This window comes from Haemorhous mexicanus, chromosome 3, assembly GCF_027477595.1.
Source record: "Haemorhous mexicanus isolate bHaeMex1 chromosome 3, bHaeMex1.pri, whole genome shotgun sequence".
Taxonomy (NCBI): Eukaryota; Metazoa; Chordata; class Aves; order Passeriformes; family Fringillidae; genus Haemorhous; species Haemorhous mexicanus.
Window position 1 is genome coordinate 59,406,900 of NC_082343.1, and position 20,241 is coordinate 59,427,140.

Genomic DNA, 20,241 nt, shown 5'->3' on the forward strand with positions numbered 1-20,241 from the left:
TTTCTCTCCCCCTTTGCATCCCTCCTCTACAAGTCTTGTTCATGCCGCAACAGCTCTACTGTTGAACAATAAAACGGCACAAGTGTAAGAGCAGGAATGCTATTGTACTTGGCTGTCACCTCATGTTTGTAACCTGTTCTTAAAAGTATACATGTTGATATTCAAAAGTTCAAGTTGGTGTTCTTTCCATGTCTTCTGCTGCCTCTTTCATCAAAATAAGTAAATCTTATTAATTACTATTATTATTTTTTATTATTATGCATACATTATGTACTGTGAAGCTGTTCCTTAAGAGGGCAATGTATCACAGCTTTCATCTGTATTTGTCTTTGTGAAAATCCCTGCATTTCTCAAAGTACTTAAGCAGAAACTGATGTGTTATTGGAGAGACTTGATTTCTACACTTGTGGAATTCTTTATTCATTAGCCCACCTATAAAGGGGGAAAAAGGAAATTCCTCCAGCTCTCATCAACCAAATGATGTGATATACTTAAAATTTTAGCAACTCATAGCAGCTTTCTGTGTCTTTATAGCTGAAGTAATGTGGGAATGGTTGTTTTAAACATAGACATTTGTTAAAGGGGTAGACTAGAACTGCCAGTTTAAGAATGGGTAGAAATAGAATAACGAGACGAGTAAGAATGGATGTGATACACTTAATTAAAGGATGACATAATGCTGTGGGGGTTTGAAGTTCACCTGAAGGACTATCATAAACCTCCTGCATTGTGCCCAACCTTTAGATCCTATTTGTTGCTAAGCAGCTGAGTCTATTTAGACAGGTGACGAGGTACTGCTCCACATCAGGGACACTTAAGGGCAGTTTCCTGGTCTGACTCCGCTCGGCAGCAGGTTTTCCCCAGCACGCTCAGATACGCTCTCTTCCCCGGAACATCTGTGAAAGCTTGAAGAGGTGCCGAGAAGTCACAAGCAAAGAACACGTAGATAAAAGTGGGTGCTTGCTATTCACTCGGCAAAATTCACATTTGCGAGTTACGGAAATAGCAAAAGAACACTCTCGACCATCGGGGCAGGATCTCAGGCGGGTTCAGTGAAGCAGGGAAATTTGCATTTGTCACCTTCGACTTATGAAAGTAAAACTTATTCTTTAAATAAGCATTGGTGGTTCAGTGGTAGAATTCTCGCCTGCCACGCGGGAGGCCCGGGTTCGATTCCCGGCCAATGCAAATATTGTTTTCCCGCCGCTTTTAAAATTTTCTTTTTCCGTTGTTATCATTTAAAACCAAACCACCTCTTCGCTTTTTGTAATGACGCTCAAACAGACACCAACCCCATGTCGGTTCGGCTGCGCGGACCTCCTCTCCCGTCCCACCAGGCTGGAAGTGACGCAGCCGGATTTGCCTTCAAAAATTGCCGGCGGCGGCGGCGGGAGGAGGCGGCGGGCAGGGCCGGGGCGGGGCCAGCGCCGCTGCGGGAGGAAGGGGGCGGAAGAAGTGGAGCGGTCGTGGCTGGTGCCGCCGTGAGCTGCCGCCGCCTTCGCGGGTGCGAGCTCCGGAGAGGAGTAAGTCAGCGGGAGGGGCCCGCGGGGTCCGGCCGGGCCGCAGGGACAGGCGGGCCCGGGACGGGGAGCGACAGCCGCGCCCCGCGTGGCGGGGCCACCCCGAGGGTTCCCGGGCACGGGCGGGCTTCGGCTGCTCTGCCCCGCGGCCGGAGGGCGAGGGGCCACGGGGGTTGCTGTCGCGACAGCCGTGACCACGGAGCTCGTTGTGTCGGGGCTGTGGCTCACACGTGCTCGGAGCCGCACGGGGCAGCGCCGTCGGGGGCTGCCGCTGCCCTCAGGTGTGCGGCCGGCGCTCCCGGCCCCGCAGCGCGCCCGGGTGGGCTCCGGGGGCTGCTGGCACTGGCCCAGGCTCGGAGCTCTGCTTCCGCAGTCTCCCTTCTCCCTCCACCTGCTTTGTTGTTTGGGTTTTTTTGTTAATATGCAGTAATCTGCGATGATGCAAGCTTTCTCTCCAGAGAGAGGGAAGCTCTCTCTCGAGCTGAAATCGCAGGCAGCGATTTCAGCTATCTATTCAGTCGCGGACTTCTTAAAACTGCCAGAGAAATTTGTTAATTTAACATTGATCGTCAAAAAGAATGCCACCCTCCATGAAGTGGGGAGAAAGTAGTCTGTTTAGTAAAGCCTTCTGAAAGGCTTAGCCTGGAAACATAAAGTCATATGCCACCCATGCATCTCTACCTAGAGACTGATTTTTGTAATGTTTTTTATTTTCTGCAAACTGCCAGCCATGCTTATGTTTGTGGCTGCTGGTGGTTGTTCTTCTGCTAACCGTTACTGTTAAATACAGCAGCTGCATGAGAACCATTTTGTTTAGTATCCAGTAGGTCTGGCAGCTCTCCTTCCCAAGTAATCAACACAGTCACTTGTTGATACCAAATGTTGCATGCCATGGGTGTTATGAAGAAGAGTGTTAAAGGTGGAAGGGAGCTCGGAGGTGATGCAGGCCATTGTGTCATCAGTAAAAACTGTTTCCTGAAAGCTGTTACTTTGGGGTGTTTTTTTCTCATCTGGCTTGCCAAGAGAACTTTGCAAATATTACAGGGTTGCTTTGATGTCAGAGCCTGTATAGCAGGCTGAAATAATGGAAACATGTGCGCTCTGCCAAAATTCAGGCTCTGGCTTAGTCCAGACATTAAGGTTGGAGCGAAGAACTCCTTGAAAGTATTTTCCATGAATGGTTCATGCCTTCCAGTCAGCAGGTCCACCACGGTAATTGACACACTATCAGTCAATCTCTTCTTTTATTTTTTAAAGTTTGGGGGACTTCTTTGTGTTATGGGATTGATGCAGCGTTCCTGGATTCTAATGTATGACTGTGAGCAGAAATTACTTATAGTCATTTCCACTGATGATTTCTTGGAGTTATTATGGAAAACATGAAGTATCCCTAAGGTTTTCTTGATAATGGTTAGGCTGGTATCTTTCAAATGAAATATAAAAACAAGTTCCAAAACCTCATTCTCACAATCTGTAGGGATCTTGAACTTTTGTTAGGTTCAACCATTACTGTTCTATGCTCTAGAAATATTTTAGGTCCTTGGAGCAAATAATTCCAAGTAACTGGAGGTGGGTTAATTTAAGGGAACCTTATATACCCACAGCTGGCGTGAAGAGCAATTATTCTTGTTGTGAAGTCTGTGTGTTTGTACACAGTGAAGAATTAAACTTGCAAGACTTAGGTTATTTTCCTTATATCCTGTTCACTATAAACTTTTTGAGCTGTTCTCTGTTTCAGTGGCTGTTGGAACATCGATAACTTCAGTGGTCATGATTCATGGAAAGGTTGTGGCTGATAAGTGCAGACCTGCTGCTTTGACATCCTGTTACGTGATAGCACCAAGTATTTGTAAACATGTGTGATATTGCTAAGTATTTGTAAATATTTTAAAGATTATTAAGTAGTGCAGGATTAGTTTTGTGAGAGTTTTAATCCCTTCAGTTCTGGTTTAAGTCTGGATTCATGTGTAGTCATGCCTCTCCCATGTCCTCCACCCTACCGAGCTGCCCCAGTATATTGTTGCCTTCTCCCACAAACTTCAGTCTACTCTCAGATTAGTACTCTAACTCTTCTTTTTCCTCCTTAGAGCTGCTTTACTGTCTTCACTTAAAAGAGCAGCAGACCCATGGACTCAGTGTACCAGCTCTGACGCTGCCTGAAGTTGTGGCTGCAGCAGTGCATGTCCAGACACAAGCAGAGCCAGCAGCTTTTTCTGCCTCTCTTGTACTCAAGAGCCTTGTATTTGGAAGCCGCTTCAAGCTCTTTTGCTCTCATGAGTCAAGATGAAGCAACAAATTAAATTGGTTTTCTGGTTTTAAAACAAATTATCTTGCATTTTCAATAGCACTAATGTCACAGGTAGATTCCAATAGCATTATAAGCTTAAGTGAGCACCTTCTTTTTTTCTTTTTTTTTCTTCCCACAAGTTGCTAGCTTAGTCTGTTTACATTTCCGTTTCTGCTTTCTGTCCTTACATTCTCTGTCCTTTCTAACCTGAAAATGTCCTTGACTTTTTTTATTATGTGCAGTGCTATCCTTTTGGTCCCAAGCTTTCATATGTTTCTGACTTAGCCTCTTTAGTTTTGTTTTTATTTTTTCCTAATTCTAGTTATTTTCACATTTCCAGATGAAAACTATTCTTATGTAAACTTTTTTTTTCTTTTTCTATATATATAAAGTTGCTGTTCTGCTTGGATTGCTCCTACAGCATTCAGTGAAAAAAGTTACCTATGACTTCCCTTTGTATTTAAAAGTCTAGTTTGGTTTTAGTAACTTGCTATTACTTGATTTTTAAAATGTCTATTAGCATCTTGCTCAACTTGTGATTTCAGCGGTGTTAGTCATCGGTTTGAATTCTCAGGACAGGCAAACAGGTGTATCTGGTAGGATGAGCAGGAGTGGAAAAGCTCGCTCCTAAATACAGCAGGGAAAACTTTAACATCTGTGTGATGATCCATACAGCAGCTGACAAACATCTTCAGGCTCTTTCTCCTGAGGTTAAAACCAACAAAACTCCCAAGCCAAACTGTGTCTCCAAAACCTAATTAGCTTGGGATATGTTAATCTTTGTAGTTGGTGGTCACATTAACTGTATCAGCTTGGAGACATCATGGCCAGCTGGGCGAGTGTCTGGCTGGAGTGAGACTACACCATGTGGCTTCTGTGATAGCAGCTTCCCTGCTCACCCCACAGGTCTCCTCTGCAGGGGTGGCTGTGGGCTTTCAGAGGCCCCTCTTCAGCTCTGCTGCTGCCAGAGTTTTGCTGCTCTGGACTGAAAATTTTGTCAGCAGCTTTTTGCTCTAATGGAAGCTGGGGAAGGAAGAGGAAGGAAGCAAATAAAGAAGAGGATGTTGGCTCAGGAATGCCTGAGCTGTGTTTCTGTGTATGAAACTTCTTGGGAAGGGAGCAGAAAAAGGAGTGAAAGCCCTAAAATGTTTGATTTGTACTTAGCAGCCCCTCTTTACAATGGAGAGCTCACATTTTAGCAATAGGTTGGCAGCTGTGTGCAAAGGGTGGCTTCTGAAACCTCTGATAATGTGTCTGATCTCGACCCCGACCTGGTCCTGAAATATATTCAGTCCTAAGTCTGTTTATTGCGCATGTGAATTTAGTGCCTCTTACATTCTTTAAATAGTTGATCTGTATCAAGTATGCTTCATCCCAGGGCTTAGCTGGAGTTGCTTATCTGCAGTTGCTTCTTCCTGGCACTGGGTACAGGTACCAAAATAAGAGCAGGATGACTCTCTTGCAGGCGTGTTTTCTTGCTGATTTTAATGTTTTCTGTGCCTGGTTAGGAAATTATGAGGAGAGTGGGGAAATTCTGGGTGTGTAAGAGACAAGAAAAGCAGAGACAGCACGAGTGTCTTAGAGAAGAATGGGCTGGGGTATGTAAGACACTGGCAATAATGTGGGACAACTGTTCCATGGACAGTGGCACTGTAAAGAATGAGACTACTTCTACTGCTTCTACTTACACTGTACTTGTATAGATAATACTTCTGTACTGCTCTAATCCAAAAATGCAGATTCTGTTAGGCCTGCAAAGTGGAAGTAGTCACAGTCTATGAAGTTTGCTCCAAAAAACCGCAAACAAGCATGACTGACAGGGAAAACCAGCATGGTTTGAACAGTGTGTTAAATAAAATGAGTGGTTACACACTAAAAGTTTAATTGTGCCTTTTGCTTACCTTTCAGTGATAACTTAAAGAGCCTTGATGTTTTTCAGAGGTTTCTTTGTAGGTGTAAGAATGAAAGTGATAGGAAGGTGCAAGCTGGAAGGTGGATGTTTATTTCAAAGAAATATTAAATAAAATTGAAGGATTTTAAAATCAAGCTAATGGAAGAATAGTGTTTTCCACAAGGCAAAATCAGACTATTGAAACTCACATGCACGGAATGTTAAGGTGAAAAAAAATTAATGAAACATAATGCATTAGAAAGAAAGGCTTTGATTTATTGCTTGTTTGGTGTTTTTTTTTGAACCACATAAGACAGGCAAGGCACAGTAAAATACTGATTTATCTTACAGTAGAATAAAGAGATAAGGAGAGTATGCAACTGTGACTTGTAATAATGCATGTAAATCTGCATATCTTGCATGGGCTTTTTGACAGAATCTCCGTGATGAAACAAAGCAGTGAAGTGAAAAGCTTAATTTCTGCTAATAGAACATCAGTTATCTTTTTATGTGTATGACATTCATTTTAGACCTTTTTTTGTAAGCAGTGTTTTCTCAGCTTCTATGTTTTGATATGCCAAATGAGGTAATAAGCATATGAGAATACTTGGAAAAAATTGTTTCAATCCTCAGTTGGTTTTTTACTTCCTTAATGTTTCCTGGTGTTTTTCAGCTTCATGTTGAACATGAGCCTTGTTATGATCATTGAGAATGTGAAGCTGGCCCGTGAATATGCCTTACTGGGAAATTACGACTCTGCCATGGTCTACTACCAGGGAGTTCTTGACCAAATGAATAAGTATCTGTACTCTGTGAGAGATACCTATCTGCAACAGAAATGGCAGCAGGTAAATAGCAATTTTCTGGGACATTTTGAGGGAAAAGCATTGAAGTAGCAAGAATTGCCTATCTGATTGCAAACAAAAATATAAAAAGACTTACTCCATTCTCTCATACGCTGGTGTTGTTATATATAGTCTTCTTTTTTGTTATATAGACTTGTTTAAGTCATCTTTGTGATTCTTTGTCTGACAGTGGCAGAACAGTCAGTGGAACATGGCTCTGAGGAGCAGGTGCACTGTCTCCCCTGACAGCTATGCTCATGTTATGCTCAAGTTTTTTAGCCCGGTGTCTTTAGGGTCTTATTTCCCTCAATGTTTTAGTGGGACTAAGGTCCTTAACAGCAAGTTGATAATTTGTCCTCAACAAAGACCCTCTTTTGTTTTCATTGATATTCTGCCTATTAGGATGATACTTTTGATTGATATTTAGTCTGTTAGGGTCTGTCATACCTGTTTAATCTGCAAAATTTGTCAAAAGTCTCTTTGATATTAAATCCAAAATCTCTTTGTTTGTTCTTTAAATGTGTTGAGGAAGGCAGAAAAACCTCCTTAATATCTAATGTGCATAATTCTTGTTTATTGAAGTAGAATTAGGTAGCTCATTAAACCCTGTGGAATCCATCCAGGCATTTCATGGGCTTGAACAGAGGACTGTTACAAACTTATTTCCAATGTGCTTAATCTACCTTTTTTTTTTTTTTTTAAATCAGGTTTGGCAGGAGATAAGTGTGGAAGCTAAGCATGTGAAAGATATAATGAAAACACTGGAGAGTTTTAAACTAGACAATACTCCATTGAAAGCCTCACAACAAGAATTACCAGCTCACGATGCAGAAGTCTGGTCTTTGCCAGTACCTGCTGAACGTAGGTAAGAGAAAACCTGGAGACCTAAATTAATATTTATCAGGACAAAGTGTGCTTGGACTTCAGCCTGTTGTGGTGTAATTCTTGTTGTTGAGCTTACGTGTGTAACACTCACACCAGCAGCTTGACACCACTTGTGTTGAAGGAAGTGTCAGGTGAATGTTCTGGGGGTTTTATCTTACATAGTCCTAACTAATGTCAAGGTTCTTCCCCCCACACACTGTTGCCTGAGTTGTTTGGTTTTTGGTTTGGAGTTTTTATTTCACTTTTGTCTCTGTTGGTGTTAATTAGCTGCTTCAGGATGCTAAAGACATTGTTCTGTGTGCCTAGTGGTTTTTGTTTGGCTTTTTTTCCTTTTTTTGAGAGTAGATATCTGACCTGGCTCACTGGAAGATGCTAACACGTGCCAGTGGTAGCATGAAGGATGGGACAGGACTATGTGCAAAGCAGACAAAGAACTGTGCATTTTGACAGAAAGTAGCTGTTAGATTACTTTAACTGTATTGTCAAATTATTGTTTGCTGGTTAATTTTTTCTGATCTCCGTATACAAAGCAAGGCACTTGTTTTAACCAGGTGGACCCTGAGCTTGTGGCTCAGGGAAAATGGATTTTTAGTCACTATCTAAAAATACCTGTCTTGTTTCTGACATACAGATTTTTATCTTGAGCCAAATGGCTTTTCAGTTTGTAGCCAGTTGATTTGGTTTTGTGATGCTCACCAGTGGCTTTACACTGAGGCTTTTGCGTATGTTACAACTAATTAGACCTTCGCCAGGACCCAGGAAGCGCCAGTCTGCTCCGTGCAGTGATTGCAGAGGGCACAGCAATCGTGTGAGTGCAGCTGCCAGAGGCTCTCACCGTCCGTCCTCTCGGAACCCCAACGATAAAGGGAAAGCAGTCCGCAGCCGGGAAAAGAAGGATCAGCAAAACAAAGGGAAAGAGGAAAAGGTAAACTTGAAAATAACTTTGTAGAGTTGAGAAGCTCAGTTGTGCTTTCTTACTACTGAGTGTATTATAAAACGACATGCCTATAAAATGTTTGTTCTGTTCATGTCAGTGTGCTGATTTGAATCTCACCTTGTAAGGTGTCTTTCCTTTGTGCACAGTGTTGGTTATGGATTAATTAAAAACAAGCAATCGCTCTAGGAGGTTGGGATCTGGTAAATGTATCTGAAGGTGGCTGCCAAGAGGGTTTTTCCAGGCTCTTCTTGGTGGTGCCAGGCAAAAGGGCAAGAGGCAACAGGCTGAAACAGATGCATAGGAAGTTCCACCTGAACATGAGGAAGCACTTTTTACTGTGTGGGAAATCACACTCTGAAACAGGTTATCCAGAGAGGTTGTGGAGTCTCAATGGAGATACTCAGGAACTGTCTGGACACAATCCTATTTATTTGTTTATGCCATGATGCTGTTTGAGCAGGGAGGTTGGACCAAATGACCCACTGTGGTCTCTTCCAGCCTGACCCATTCTGTGATTCTGTGACATGTTTACATGTTTATTGCAGCTTGAAGGCAATTGTTTAAAATGATACCACTGAATTTCTGAAGTCAAGCCTGGTGGAGCTCATTCACGTGGAACGTCCTTGTGGCATAATTGCTTTGAGTATAATTTAAATCAAGATTGACTTGCCTTTTCTAAAGCATATCAAGGTTAACTTAATCTTTAAATGAGACCCTTGCCATTTTTTTTTTCTTTTGAGATACATTGCTAGCTCCATACTCTCTTCAGTTGTAAATGAACAAAACCCCAGTATACTTGAACTGTGATCTGTTCTTGGCAGAGTGCTTTAATTTTTGTGCTCTGGTCACCATAAATTTAGCAGATGACCAAGGTAAGAGACCATACAGGAAACAGCAGATTTATTGTTTTCCAGGGTCTAAATAAGTAAAATATCCATGCAATAGTTTGTTAGCTTCAGCAGCCTTAAGGTGTCATGGCCTGTGGCGGTAGTATAATCTACAGGGGTGGAATTGTTTAGCTGTGTAAGCTACTACTTTTATTAGGAGCTAAATTAGATTGCCTTTGAGTGATAATCCTCTCCCCATCAGAATATACCCACAGAGAGACAGGATAGGTCTCTTTTTCTGTTTTACAGTTGTTCTGTCATCACCAGTGCTTGCTGTTAAATGTATAAAACCAGGGTATGTCTAGTGCATTTTATTTCCTTTCAGTTGCATGGTCTCTGCTGTTTGAGCCCTTTCAACTATGTAGCTTCTTTGCTTTGAATCTGCTGCAGAGCTGCTTCTCTGCTGTTCATGTCCATGCTTCTGTATCAGTTAATTAGCTCTGGTTTTACCCCTGTTGGCTCACCATTGCTCATTCTACATATGGAAGTCATGCTTAATTTTTTTTTTTTTTTTTTTTTTTTTTTTTGTGTCCCACATACATGGCATATTTGTGACACTTAGAGAATTTGAGGTACTCTCAGTGTGACACTTTGTGGTCCAGTCTTACATAATTTTCCCCTGCTGTGTCTCATTTAGTTTCACATTTCTGTGGGAGAAGAGGCAGAAGCTGTAACACTCTGATAGGTGTATGGAATTTTGATTAGGTACCAAAACAAGGAAACTGCACCAGTAGAATATGCTGGCTTTGGGGAGAAGGAAATGGAACCAGGGCAGTACAGAAATCTGGGTAAACACGCAGATCCATCCTGCAGTGCAGCTGTAATACAGATGCTTCATAATTTTCATGCTGGTTTATGTTGCCACCTTCTAAAAATATGATGCTGTTGTGGACTGGTGGTAAAAATTCATTAGTAGCATGACCTTTGTAATGTATTTACATTGTTATATCCTTTATGTGTAGAACAAATCCACAGCTGAGATCTCAGAGTCTGAACCAAAGAAATTTGATAGTACTGGATATGACAAAGATTTAGTAGAAGCTTTGGAAAGAGATATAATTTCTCAGAATCCCAACATCCGATGGTAAGTTTGAGTACTGCTGCTAGTCTCTTGAGCTGTTTCTGTTTCCTCTCACGTGATATGACAATAATTAAGTATTTTAACAGATACTTACATATAAAAAGATACATACAGGTTTTCCTTACTGCCTTTAAATAGGCAACTAAACTTTTTATGTAGTTCAATACTTCTAGAGCTCAAAAAATTTTTTTCCACACATAGATTCATATAATAGTTTGGGCTGGATAAAGCAGTCTCCTGCCCATGGCAGGGACATCTTTCTCTAAATCGGGTTGCCTAAAGTCCTGTCCAACTTGGCCATACAAAGCTTCTCAAAATTTTCTGAGAGTCCTTAGATCAATTTTTGAGATATACTCTTTTTCGATTTAAAAGTTTCTAATTTGTCAGTATCTCTTCATTTGAAAATCTATTTTGCTACTCTGGGGCATATCAAGATGGAAAACTGATTAACAAAGAAGTTATGTCAATATAGGAGCCCTTTGAAATGTTGCTGGATGTAATGTGGCCACTAGTATAAAATATAACCCTGTGCCAGTACCTTTACATAAACGTGTTAAATATTAAACCTTATATAAAGGTTTAATATAAACCTTATATAAAGGTCGTTTTGTGTTCCAAATGTTTCCAAGCTTAGGTGGTTTTGTGAGGATTAAATGAGCAAAATTCTTTTGGCAAATAAAGTAGGCTTAAAAAAAAAAAACTCACAAAATACTTTGCGTGCAAAATACTTTGTGTATTTGAGTTTAATATTTAAATATATGTTTCAGTTTTTATACTGAATCTTAAATTATGACTTCAGATTTTAAACTAGTTCTTCATATAGGTATGTTTTGAAACCAAAATGTTACTTGGGCACATGCTGATAAGAGAAATGCCCTGAAAGTTACTTTCAAGGAAATAAGACCAGCCTATAAGGAATCTAAGAATCAATACTTATGTAACTCTGAAAAATAATTCTAAAAATTATGTTTAGTTCTGCTCCATTTACTGGTCTTCAGCAAGTTGTTCTTGTAACAATGAAAGATGATTTTTAAGTTTCAGAGACATCCAACCTCTCAGCAAAACAAGAAAGCATAATTAGCCTAAGTTTAACCAACCTGCTTTCTTCAGCTTGTCTTTCTTTGAATACTGACAGTTGTGCTCTATTGAAATAGTCCATGTTTTTTTTTTTGCTTTTGCATCCATCTGAAGTCTGCCAGGCAGATGTCAATTGTAGCTGTTACAGGCTTTTGCCTTTAGAACATAAATAATTCAGTAAAATGAATTAGATTTATGGGAGAACCAATGTGTAACAATAAGTTTAATTGTGCAGTTTTTTAAGCTGTGGAGTGATTCTTTTGCCTGCTGTCTGAATCTGTCAAACAACTTTCTATTTCTTGTCAGGGATGACATTGCTGATTTAGTAGAAGCCAAAAAGCTGCTTAAGGAGGCTGTAGTTTTACCGATGTGGATGCCAGAGTTCTTCAAGGGGATTAGAAGACCGTGGAAGGTATGAAAAAATCTGCTTCTGTGATCATAAGTCGGATTTTGAGATTGGATCTTGGCAGAACAAGGAATTTCAGATGTTTTACAGTTTAAATAAATTCTTCCTGCGTCTTGGTAACAAAATTTATTGTAAGTAATAACAAATAAAGATGTCAGTCAGATACTTGCACACTGTCTTTAGCTATGTGTTTGTGAGTAAGCAATGACAATAATTACTTACCTTTGAATAACTTTTCAAGGGAAAATTTACATCCAGTAGTTTACTATTACACTAAACAAACTGTAAAATTCTCTGGTTTGATTCTTGTCCTAAAAGTGGTCCTTTTTCATTTTAATAGGGTGTGCTGATGGTTGGTCCTCCTGGTACTGGAAAGACACTCCTAGCAAAAGCTGTAGCCACTGAATGCAAGACAACTTTTTTCAATGTTTCTTCTTCCACACTTACCTCAAAATACAGAGGCGAATCTGAGAAACTTGTTCGTCTGCTGTTCGAAATGGTGATTTAAGTTTCTGAACATGAACAAGGAGATGATGGAGTAGAATCACCTTTGGAACAGTGAAACCTTACCAAGGTTTCAAACTTATAGCAAGGTTTCAAGCTCTCCAAGCTTGGAATGCTTGGGGCATTTCTGATTTGCCCATTTGCATTTCAAGATTATTCTTAATGGTTTTATAAAAGCTGAAAAATAGGTCGTCTTTTACTTTCAGGGTTAGCTTGCTACATTAGAGGTAGCTCACTATAAGCTGGTGAACAGACTTGAATGGAAATCTAGGGGTGGTATTAATTGTTTTCTGGGTGAGAACCCTATTTAGGTGGTGTGCTTTGTTGCTTTTGTGGGTGGTTTTTTGTTTGTTGTTAAAAGAAGTGACCTTCCAAACTGTAGTTGGCTTCAGAGCACATAATAGTTGAAATAATACTCAGAAAATAGTTGTCTTTTTTTCCCATGTGTTACCAGGGGTGTGTGCAGTGTTTGTTAGGGTGCCCAGTGCTGAAGGGGACAGCAGAGTTACAATTACAGTAGTCAGAAAAGGCAAGAAGTAAAAGATCTTTTACGTTATAGTTTGTTAGGCAGGATACCAGCTCATTTAATGTGATTGGTCAAAAATGCAGAATGAACACAATGAACAGCATCTCAATTGCTCTAATACATTATCTTTTATTATCCTGGATCCTTGTCTTTAAATGCTCTTGTTTTCAAAAGGGTCAGTTATTTTGCAGTTGACCTATCTCTTGGACAGGCTCCATGTCATGATGTCCCAGCTTAACATTCATCCTGGCTTTAACTGAAATACTATTCAAGCAATCTGTGTTGACTTTCACAGTTGAAAATGCTACTCCTAATGTGGGAAACCGCCTATAGCTTATGAAATGCTGTTTATAGCCCTAACAACTACAGGACTTTGCCAAAAGCCCTTCTACTCAAAGGCTCTGAATGAATGCACAGCTGCTGTGTGCCTGAGTGCTGGGGTCCAAGAGGGAAGGGTGGGCATTGTTTGATACCTGGGGTAAATACATCATTACTCAGCTCTGAATATGCTGCTACTTCTTATATGGAAGTGAACTGCTATTTCAGCTTCTGCTCTATCTTTTTCTTTCTTCAGGCTCGATTTTATGCCCCAACAACCATATTTATTGATGAGATAGACTCCATCTGTAGCCGCAGGGGAACTTCGGAGGAGCACGAAGCCAGCCGACGTGTGAAGGCAGAGCTGCTAGTTCAGATGGATGGTAAATAACCTGCTCACTGGGAACTGCTGGGCTGGAGGAAACTTGAGGGACACAAAAAAAAACCCCTCAAAAAAACTTCATTTTTCAGAAGCAGTTTTTCAGAAGCCTTACCTGAAATTGGGGTTAAAAGCCACAAGTGACATTATTTAACAATCTTTTGGCCTCTGAGCTATGATCTTGTATTAGTGACTCAGAAGAAGGAAGATTCAATGGAAAATACAAGATTTCAAAAGAGCAGGAGAAAAAACCCTGCTTCTCTCAGTCTTTGCCTGACATGTCACTCACGTCTTCAAAATTAAGTAAAAAGTGCTTCAAAAGAACTGTTACCTATTTTATTTAAACTTCAAAGGCAGCCTTACATTTCACTTCTTTGGGATCTCTTTTTCTCCTAAAAATATAAATAACAAGTGAAGATCTTCTGTTTTATAGAAGTGGTTGGGGGAGTTTTCATTTTAAAACACTGATGTCACTACAAATATGTGGCTAAAATTTCACAAATCAACGAAGTTCAAAAGTAGGTAATAATGCAGAGTTGCTACAGAGGCCTCCATTTTATATTCTGGGGAGCAGAGAGAAGGAAAGGAACTACTGAGAAGTGCTAATCTATGGACTGCTTTGTGATAGAATTCCATGAGTCAGAAGATTTGCATGTTTATTTCTCCTTCTCTGATGTTGGTACCCTTTTATTTTTGTCTTTAAAAGCAGCAGAGCTCTAATACTGTTCTCATATCAAGTATGTACATAATCTGATTTTATTAGTAAGAACTATTTCAATCCTTTTACTTAGGCATTAATAAATTGTGTTTTATATGCAGACTCTCAGGCAGACTAGGTACAGCAGCTATCCCACAGCCCAATCCTGTTGTTCTAAGCAAAACCAGTAGATACAGAGAACAGCAACTTTAACAAAATTACCTTCTTCCCCTTGTAGCAGATTCATAGTGTTTATGAACTGAGGTGTTCTGTCTGTCTCTAAGAAGTTGTGATTTATCCACCAAATTTAAACATTCACTTTGGCAGTTTTCACAGTCCACCTGTACATATGAGACCTTTGGCCTGACCAGAAGTGAAGACACCTTGTAGGGGACTCATGCTGCTTTTGGGTGGCTGATGGTGAATACTGTGGGGGATATTGGTTTTTGGTATGTGATGATAGTGTTGGGTGTTGCTGTGTTTCCTCACAGGCTGCTACAGATGTTGGCGTGAAACTTGAACCACTCTTGTGGCAGAAGTACAAACAACTCTGCTGTAAAACCATTGATAAATGGTTTAACTCTGCTGTAAAACCACCATGATAGAGAGGAACTTCCTGGTCTGAGCAGTGCCCTGTGCCCCTGCTGCTATTCAAACTAGGCTGTCCTAGAGAAGTAAAAGCGAACTCTTGGTGATTCAATTATGCTTGGGCTCATTAAAGTGCAATAGAATACAGTTCTGCTTTAATACTTCAGAAGTGTTTTCTCTGTACATGAAATTTCAAAAAACATGTATATTTTACCTCCTCTTTTCTGCACTGCAGGTGTTGGGGGGGCTACTGAAAATGATGATCCTTCTAAGATGGTCATGGTACTTGCTGCTACTAATTTTCCTTGGGATATTGATGAAGCCCTAAGACGGAGACTAGAAAAGAGAATTTACATTCCTTTACCATCAGGTATGAAGAACTGGGGAGAGGAGTGGTTAAAAATTCTAAAATCTAAACTTCATCAACCTTCCTTTAGTGCTTTTCACTTGGTTTAAAAATCTAATTGATACGTGTATGCAAATTCACTTATGGATTCAGGACCAGCTTAAATCTAAACATGAACATTTACCCTTCTAGCAAGTACAGCGTCCTTTTTCTCACTCTTCCTTCATATCCTCCTTCAATTTATTGTTTATCTTCAGAAAGCAAATTGTACAGACTCAATTTTCTTTTCTGTGATTAGCCAAAGGTAGAGAGGAACTCCTCAAAATAAATCTGCGGGAGCTGGAACTGGCTGATGATGTTGACCTTGCAAACATAGCTGAGAAAATGGAGGGTTATTCAGGTGCAGACATTACCAATGTATGCAGGTAAGCTGGCATTGCATCATTTGTGTTACTACTGCTGCAAACTTTAGGAAAACTGTTTGTAATGTAGCCAGTTTACATGATTAAAGTTACTGGATAAAAATGGAGTGTAACTTGTCTTTTATGTATAGCTAAAAGGTGAAATACTGCATTAATATGTACCTAAATTTCCATTTGAAGAGTAGTTGCAACCTAGTAATCTAATAAGCTGTGATTTAGGTAAAATTCCACCTTCTTTCATATAGACTAAATTCCGTGCATGAGGATTATCCAGAGGATGGTAAGCTTTAACTTGTGGAGTTGCAGTCCTTCTCCTTGGGCTATATGACTTCTCCAGAAATCCATGTGTGAGAGGCAACAGCGATAGAGGTTGGAATAACTAAAGTAAAAACCTGGAGTTTTCTTCGTTCATGACATGGAAAAGGCGTAGAGTCTTGTGTGATAGTACAAGGGCTGTGTACTCAGCACATTGGTTTTTGTGATGAGACTGACTGAAGTTTTCTGCTACCTCCTTCATTTCCCTGTCTCCTCAGTACTGTTGGCATACAGTTGTTTGTGGGCCTATTCTCTAGCCTAGATTCCTGAAATAATTGACTAAAAGTAGCTTCTTATTCTTTCCTTGTATTTTCTTTGAAAAATTGGAAATGGGAGGGCCTGATCTGTTAGGAGACAAGTGCCAGCTGTCCTGTTTACATCAGAAGACTTGCACTGGCACAGCTGTGGCAGTGGCAAGCTCTGAGACCTGCAGTACGAGACAGAGAACTGAAGCTGCTTGAGATGCTGTTGTCATCTGATGAGCACCTGTGTAACACTGCTTTCAGGCTTTGGAGGTAGCCCTGAAGCATGGCAAGGCAAGGCTTGAGCTCCTAGCTGCTCCAGCCCAGCTTCTGTGGGCTTTGAGCAGGGTGAGAGAGCTGGAGTAAAAGCACCTCCTGGCTTCTCCCTCAAACGCAGCTCCGTTTCTTGCCTAGATTCTTAACGGGGCTCTGCAGACACGTGTCAGCACAGCTGAGAGGACAGTGTGCTGTGCCCAGGGATGAAAGCAAGCAGCCTGTACACAAAGCTGCCACCAAAGGCTCTGTCACCAAAGGCTCTGTCAGCAGGGCCACTGCGGGCTGGGCTTAAAGTTTGGAGCCTCAGTCGAGTTTCCTGAACAAACCTTGCACTGTGTCTGGTAAACGACTGGTATGTTAGTTGCTCTGTATCTGTGTTGTGGAGATTTGTTTCATTTTGTAGGTTTGTGAGATGAATTTCTGGTGTTCTTTTGATCTTTGGTTCTGCTTTGAAAGGAGTTTGTGCTAATAGGTTCATGTTATATGAAAGAGAGTTTATTTGGTCTGCTGCTTTGTGCATTTTAGCTGCAGTTTGTCTCCTCCAGTCTGTTTGGTGTTTGTTGCTTATAATTAATTTTATAGTGAATATTAATACATTTATTTTAGAAATGAAAATACTTGTAATGTTTTTCAATGAAATTTATGTGTGTATGTATTTGTGCACAATTACTTTTGTTTTTTTAACCAAAGCCCCTTTGTACAAATACTATGAAACAGCAAAAAAAAAAAAAGCAAATGGATTGAAAAAACACAAAGAAACATCTGAATCTTCTACTTGTGGTAGTCTCTGAGGTGATGAGTGAGGTGACAGCAAGCAGAAATCCAGATGGACTGAGATTTGGATGTTAATGGTTTGAAATCACTAAGAAAGTACTGACATTAGCCTGTGTATTTACACTTTGTTCATGGTGTCAGGAGAAATAGCTCTTGGATATGATTTTGTCTCAATGTAAATGAAACAAAGATGTGGATGATTTAAAAGTGCCTTTTTTATGGTTCAGACTCTCCGGCTATAAGCAGATTAAAGTTCAAACCTGTATACTATGTCAGTCCTTGCTAGTGACACAAGCAAAACATAAGGAGAAGTGGACCAAGAGCTCTGGTTTACTGAAATTACCCTCCTATCTTAAAGAATTTGTGGTGAAGTCCAAAGCTCACTGAGCCAGAGTGAAAACCAGTCATAGGTTACATTACAGTTCGTAGCAGTCAGAATAATCAGGGGGAAATGAAGGTGAACCTTCATTTAAAAATTCAGGAAATACAAAATGCATCCAAATTGCAGATTAGATGTGAGTATGAACTAATTTGAATCGTTGTTTTGGGTGGACTGTCAGTGTTGAAAGGCCTTTAGAACAGAACTGGTCCCTGCTGTCTGGCAGTGGATGGCTGCCTGTGGTTTGAATAGAGCTTTGGTGCTTCTTGAGGCACCAAGAGTGTATTTGAGAAACACCAGGAGTTCAGTTTGGAATGACTGTCCATGAATGACTTCACAAAGGGAAGTGTTGGCAGCTGCACTTCAATTCTATCAGTGTGTTAAGGTATGATGGGCTTGTTGTTTGGTTGGCTGGATTGTTTTTGCTGGACTTTCTGTTTTTTTAAACTGTTGTCTGGCAGCAAATGAGATGCATGGAATGTCCCCTCACCCCATTGTGTAACAGTAGCTTATGGTTTGCAAATGATGTTGTAACAGTGAAGGACGGTGATATTTGGTTGAGATGGAGTTCAAGGAGGCAATCTTTTGATTGTTCTGAAATTATAGTTCCTGCATTAAGAGGTTTTAATTTATTAATTAACACTGAGATGAGCTCAGTTGGTCAGAGCATGGTGCTAATAATATCATGGTTGTGGGTTCGATCCCTGTACAGGTCATTCATTTAAGAGTTGGACTTGATGATCCTTGTGGGTCCCTTCCAGCTTGGAATATTCTGTGATTCTGTGAATCATTTAGTAAATTCCTAAAGTCTGACAGTTATGGTTTCCTTTAGCGGGAGGTATTGAAACAGAATATACTCAAACCATTTTTCTAAATCCTTCCAGAAGACAATGTGTAAGTTTTTCTCTCTTTGGAATCTCACCTTCTGACATGACACAATATACTGTTGTGATAGCACTGAGATTTCACTTCCATCTTTTATACTGCTAGACAGATTAGCAGCGTTTTCTTGTTGTTATTAGATCTAGAACAATGAATTAGCAGGAACTTCAGCCTACCAGTGTTACCTAATTATCACCTCACTAGCTCATCACCTGCTGCTACCAGATTTACTGCTGGAAATCTAAATGTAGTCAAACCTAACACTAAAGAAAATTACACCCTTGTAAAAGTGCTTAGTGCTCATTAAGGCCCGAAGTTTGAGGAGCTACAGACAGAACAGATTTTGTTATTTAACATTTAGCTCTTGAGTGTAGAGGTTGGAGGTAGATACTGTTGACTCCTCCGTCTTTGAATTGGGATTCCTGTTCAAACCAGGAAACATTCAAAACACTCCAGCTACCCCTTCTATATGTAGGAGGAGTGAAATTGTTATTGCCTTGTTCCTGTTAAAAATACTGTAAAGAGCAGCTACATAATAGGCATGCAGTGACATCAGCTTGTCTTTACCTCAATCAGTTTGTCTTTACCTCTTTTGCCTAGCCTATGAATAGTAGCTCTTCAGATATCCGGCGAGGATAATGCCATTTTTGAAAAATATGGATAACATGGTATTGTGGCTTGTACAAGCACTTGGAGATCTTCCCATAAAAGTTTACAGTTCTTTATTGAATCTTTTTGAATGCAGCAGCTTTACTGGAATGCTGTGTTGAGCCTTTCAAACAACTGAACTCGCCATCCTGCATTGAGTAATGATTTTATTTTCTTACCCTCCCGACTAGAGATGCATCATTGATGGCTATGAGAAGGCGTATTGAAGGCTTGACACCAGAAGAAATCAGAAATCTTCCCCGAGATGAAATGCACATGCCAACAACTATGGAAGACTTTGAAATAGCTTTGAAGAAAGTTTCTAAATCTGTTTCTGCTGCGGACATTGAGAAATACGAGAAATGGATCGTTGAGTTTGGATCATGTTGAGTTGTGCTCTCTCAAAGAAACCACCTTATGTCTTAAAACAGCTTTAGAAGTGATCGGTGATGTGTCAGTGCACTGCGTGCTCTTTTTAACTTTTGTAATATAAGAGCAACAGATGTCTAAATAAATTTTTTTCTAAAATGCAAGTTCTGCCTAGCTCTCTTTGAACTTTCTCAGAAGTCACCCACTTTTCTCAAATGCTGATGGTATCTGATTTGATTTTCAAGATTTTTAAATTACTTTAAGACTAGAACTCCTTTCATCAGTATTTACTCTTAAAAAATTGCTTTTGTGTCAATAAAACCCCCCAAGCTAGCCCTGCAAAGTGAGTCAGGGATGCTGAGAACTTGAAAATGGGTCAAACAAGATGCAGTTACACAGACAGTTTTCCTAGCTGATCTTGGAGAATTCTACCATTAAATTATTGTTAAAGAACCCATGCAAAGACTGAGATGTGGAACAGCAGTCGTGCTGGAACAGTCAATGGAGTTAGTGAAGTTTGAGCAAGTGGTTAAGACCATCATGGATTTACAGTAGCCATTAAATAATATTAAAATACATCCAGCTGGTGTAAACTAATTCTGTGCAGCCAGCAGTGATGCTGTCACATGTGTGGTTTCCTTGTTAGGCTGAGAAATCAAAAGCTTTCTGGCATTAATTCTGAAATAGGTGTTTCTCCCTTGACTGTCTGGTACTGCAAGCAGCAAAACATTAGACTGGTGAGTTGGGTCCTGGGTTACAC

At 40.3% G+C, this 20,241-nt stretch overlaps 1 protein-coding gene and 1 non-coding gene across 4 annotated transcripts; both read left to right on the forward strand.

The window, feature by feature from the left end:
- The first annotated feature begins 1,117 nt into the window (after positions 1-1,117).
- Positions 1,118-1,188, forward strand: TRNAG-GCC (transfer RNA glycine (anticodon GCC)). The gene has a single exon. It is a non-coding gene; the product is annotated as a tRNA-Gly (tRNA).
- A 210-nt stretch (positions 1,189-1,398) lies between these two features.
- On the forward strand, positions 1,399-19,645 carry KATNA1 (katanin catalytic subunit A1). Of its 3 annotated transcripts, XM_059841997.1 has the most exons (12): positions 1,423-1,523; positions 5,747-5,924; positions 6,372-6,546; positions 7,251-7,408; positions 8,170-8,353; positions 10,215-10,336; positions 11,717-11,822; positions 12,157-12,315; positions 13,421-13,547; positions 15,064-15,198; positions 15,473-15,599; positions 19,304-19,645. In XM_059841997.1, exons 2-12 carry the CDS (start codon positions 5,908-5,910, stop codon positions 19,500-19,502), a joined length of 1,509 nt encoding a protein of 502 aa, XP_059697980.1. In that variant the 5' UTR covers positions 1,423-1,523; positions 5,747-5,907; the 3' UTR covers positions 19,503-19,645. The 3 variants fall into 3 exon arrangements, with proteins under 3 accessions (XP_059697981.1, XP_059697980.1, XP_059697979.1); XM_059841998.1 differs by lacking the exon at positions 5,747-5,924 and having other exon boundaries at positions 1,399-1,523; XM_059841996.1 differs by lacking the exons at positions 1,423-1,523; positions 5,747-5,924 and adding an exon at positions 3,259-3,398.
- The last annotated feature ends 596 nt before the right edge of the window (positions 19,646-20,241 follow it).